This window comes from Penaeus chinensis, chromosome 19, assembly GCF_019202785.1.
Source record: "Penaeus chinensis breed Huanghai No. 1 chromosome 19, ASM1920278v2, whole genome shotgun sequence".
Taxonomy (NCBI): domain Eukaryota; kingdom Metazoa; phylum Arthropoda; class Malacostraca; order Decapoda; family Penaeidae; genus Penaeus; species Penaeus chinensis.
In genome coordinates, this window is record NC_061837.1 from 4,200,382 (window position 1) to 4,202,881 (window position 2,500).

Below are 2,500 nucleotides of genomic sequence, written 5' to 3' on the forward strand. Positions count from 1 at the left end.
GGAGAGGGGGAGGGGGAGAGGGGGAGGGCGAGAGATAGGGGGAAAGAGGGGGAGAAGGATGAAGAGGGGGAAGAGGGAGAGTGGAAGAGGGAGAAATAAATCATACTGATAATTCATCTGTTCAAATCCATTGTTAATAGTCATCGTCATTTATGATTCAGAAATAAGGGTGTAGATTAAGAAAAGTCGGTTATACGAAACTGTGTAAGGGACTTTGATTGATACTAAAAATAACCTAAATTAGTATTATTTCTGATTGTCTGCTAATCATTTTTTTCTCTTCCTCTCACTCTCCTTCAACCCCCCCCCCCCCTCACCTCTCACTTCACCTCCTTCCCTCTCCTTCCTTCCAAACTCTCCCGCCGCTCTTTCCCCTTCCCTCTCACCTCCTTCCTTTTCCCTTTGTCTCGCTCCTCCTTCCCTTTTCTCATTCGCCACTCCCTCTCCCTTCTCTCATCTCCCCCCCCCCCTTGCCCTCACTTCCCTCATCTCTTACACCTTCCTTTCTCATTCCTTACTCTCTTTACCTTCATCTTTCTTTTGTTCTTGCCACCTCCCTACCTCCCGTTTTCTCTCTCTTACACTTTGCCCTCTCCTCGTCCCTTCCCTCTCTCCTGCACTTCATTCAATCTCCTCATTTCCACTTTCCTCCCATCCCCTCCCTATGTCCATCCTTTGCAATCTCTTCCTTCCTCTTTCTCTCCCTCTCGCTTCTCTCCCTCCTATTTCATTCTTTCTCTCTCCTTTCTTTCCCTCCCTCCCTCCCTCTCCCCTTCCCTCCTTTCCACCCACCCTCCCTCTCTCCCACTCCCACTCTCTCCCTCCTTTCATCCCTCTCTCTCTCCTCTCCCCCTCTTTCTCTCCTCCTTCCCTCTCCACCCACCCAACTTCCCACTCCTACCCTTTCCCTCCTCCCACCCTCTCCTTTCTCCCCAACACTCTCTTTCTCCTTTTTTCTCTCTCTCTCCTTCTCCCCTCTTTTCCTCTCTCTCCTTATCCCTAACACTCTCTCTCTCCTCCTTCCCTCTCTCTCCTTCTCCCCTCTTTCCCTCTCTCTCCTTCTCCTCTCTTTCCCTCTCTCTCCTTCTCCTCTCTTTCCCTCTCTCTCCTGCCCCCCTCTTTCCCTCTCTCTCCTTCTCCCCTCCTTCCCTCTCCCTCCCCCTCCCCTCCCCCCAGGATGATGGAACTGGTGAAACGCGGCAATAACCAGTACCCGGGCGCCAAGTACATCGTGCGGGATAACGGGGCGCGGATCGACCTACGCTACCACCCGAAGCCATCCGATCTTCATTTACAGTGCGGGTATCGGGTCGAGCGACACATCACGGACGGCGATCTGATCATCTTCAATCGGCAACCCACACTTCATAAGATGTCTATGATGGGGCATAGGGTTAAGGTAAGCGGGGTGAGGGTAGGGGAAGGGGGTTATGGGGGAAGGAGGGAGGGAATAAGAGAGGGAGGGATTTTAATTTGTCTAAATAGTTTTTTTATGGTTTGGTTGTATGTGTTTTGGTGGAGTTGTGATAATGGGTTTATTTTCTGTTAGTAAGTAAGCTGTTTGACTTACTGTTTCTCTTTTCGGCTAGTTATTGTTATTCTTGTTAATATTATTATCATTATTATCATCATCATTAGTAGTAGTAGTAGTATCGCTGACATGATCAATAATATTATTGTTATCATTATTATCATCATCACCATAACTATTATCACCATCACCATTTTCATCATCATCACCAACACCTTCACCACCATCACCATCATCATCATAATCCTCCTCATCATAATCCTCAATTTCTATCACCACCCCTTAACAAAATCTAAAGATAAAATTACTACCCACAGGTCCTCCCTTGGTCCACTTTTCGTATGAACCTCTCTGTGACATCCCCTTACAACGCGGACTTCGACGGGGATGAGATGAACCTGCACGTCCCCCAGAGCATGGAGACACGAGCCGAGATCGAGAACTTGCACTTGACGCCTCGGATGGTTGTTACGCCACAGTCCAACAGACCTGTTATGGGTATTGTGCAGGATACCCTCACGGCTGTTCGGAAGATGACAAAAAGGGATGTGTTTTTGGAGAAGGTGGGTAGACAGTGATGGTGGGTCGATGGGGAAGGGTGGGTGTGGAGAAGGGCTGGGTTGCGGAAGGGTTGGGTATGTGGGATTTTGACATGGAGAAGAGAGGAGGATGCTTAACGTGGTTGTTTATTCTTTTTGTTTGTTATTTTTCGTTCCCTTTTCTTCTTCTTTCTCTTTCCTTTTTTTTTTTTTTTTTGCAAATACTTATGGTATATGTCTATAAGTATATTAAACTATAGGTGAACATATGCATCTGTCTTCATACTTATGGTATATGTCTATAAGTATATTAAACTATAGGTGAACATATGCATCTGTCTAAAAAAAAAAAAAAAAAAAAAAAAAAAAAAAAGTACAAAGAATTACTCAAGTTAACCCTAAAATCAACACAAAACCTCTCCATTCTCTT

The 2,500-nt window shown here is 46.1% G+C and overlaps 1 protein-coding gene across 2 annotated transcripts in view; it reads left to right on the forward strand.

Annotated features, from left to right (window-relative positions):
* Nucleotides 1-2,500, forward strand: part of LOC125035261 (DNA-directed RNA polymerase II subunit RPB1-like) — a 23,593-nt gene that overhangs the window by 11,345 nt on the left and 9,748 nt on the right. For both annotated transcript variants that reach the window (XM_047627531.1, XM_047627532.1), the window contains exons 6-7: nucleotides 1,177-1,399; nucleotides 1,849-2,094. In XM_047627531.1, coding sequence (XP_047483487.1) covers nucleotides 1,177-1,399; nucleotides 1,849-2,094 — 469 coding nt within the window. The remainder of the gene's footprint in view (nucleotides 1-1,176; nucleotides 1,400-1,848; nucleotides 2,095-2,500) is intronic.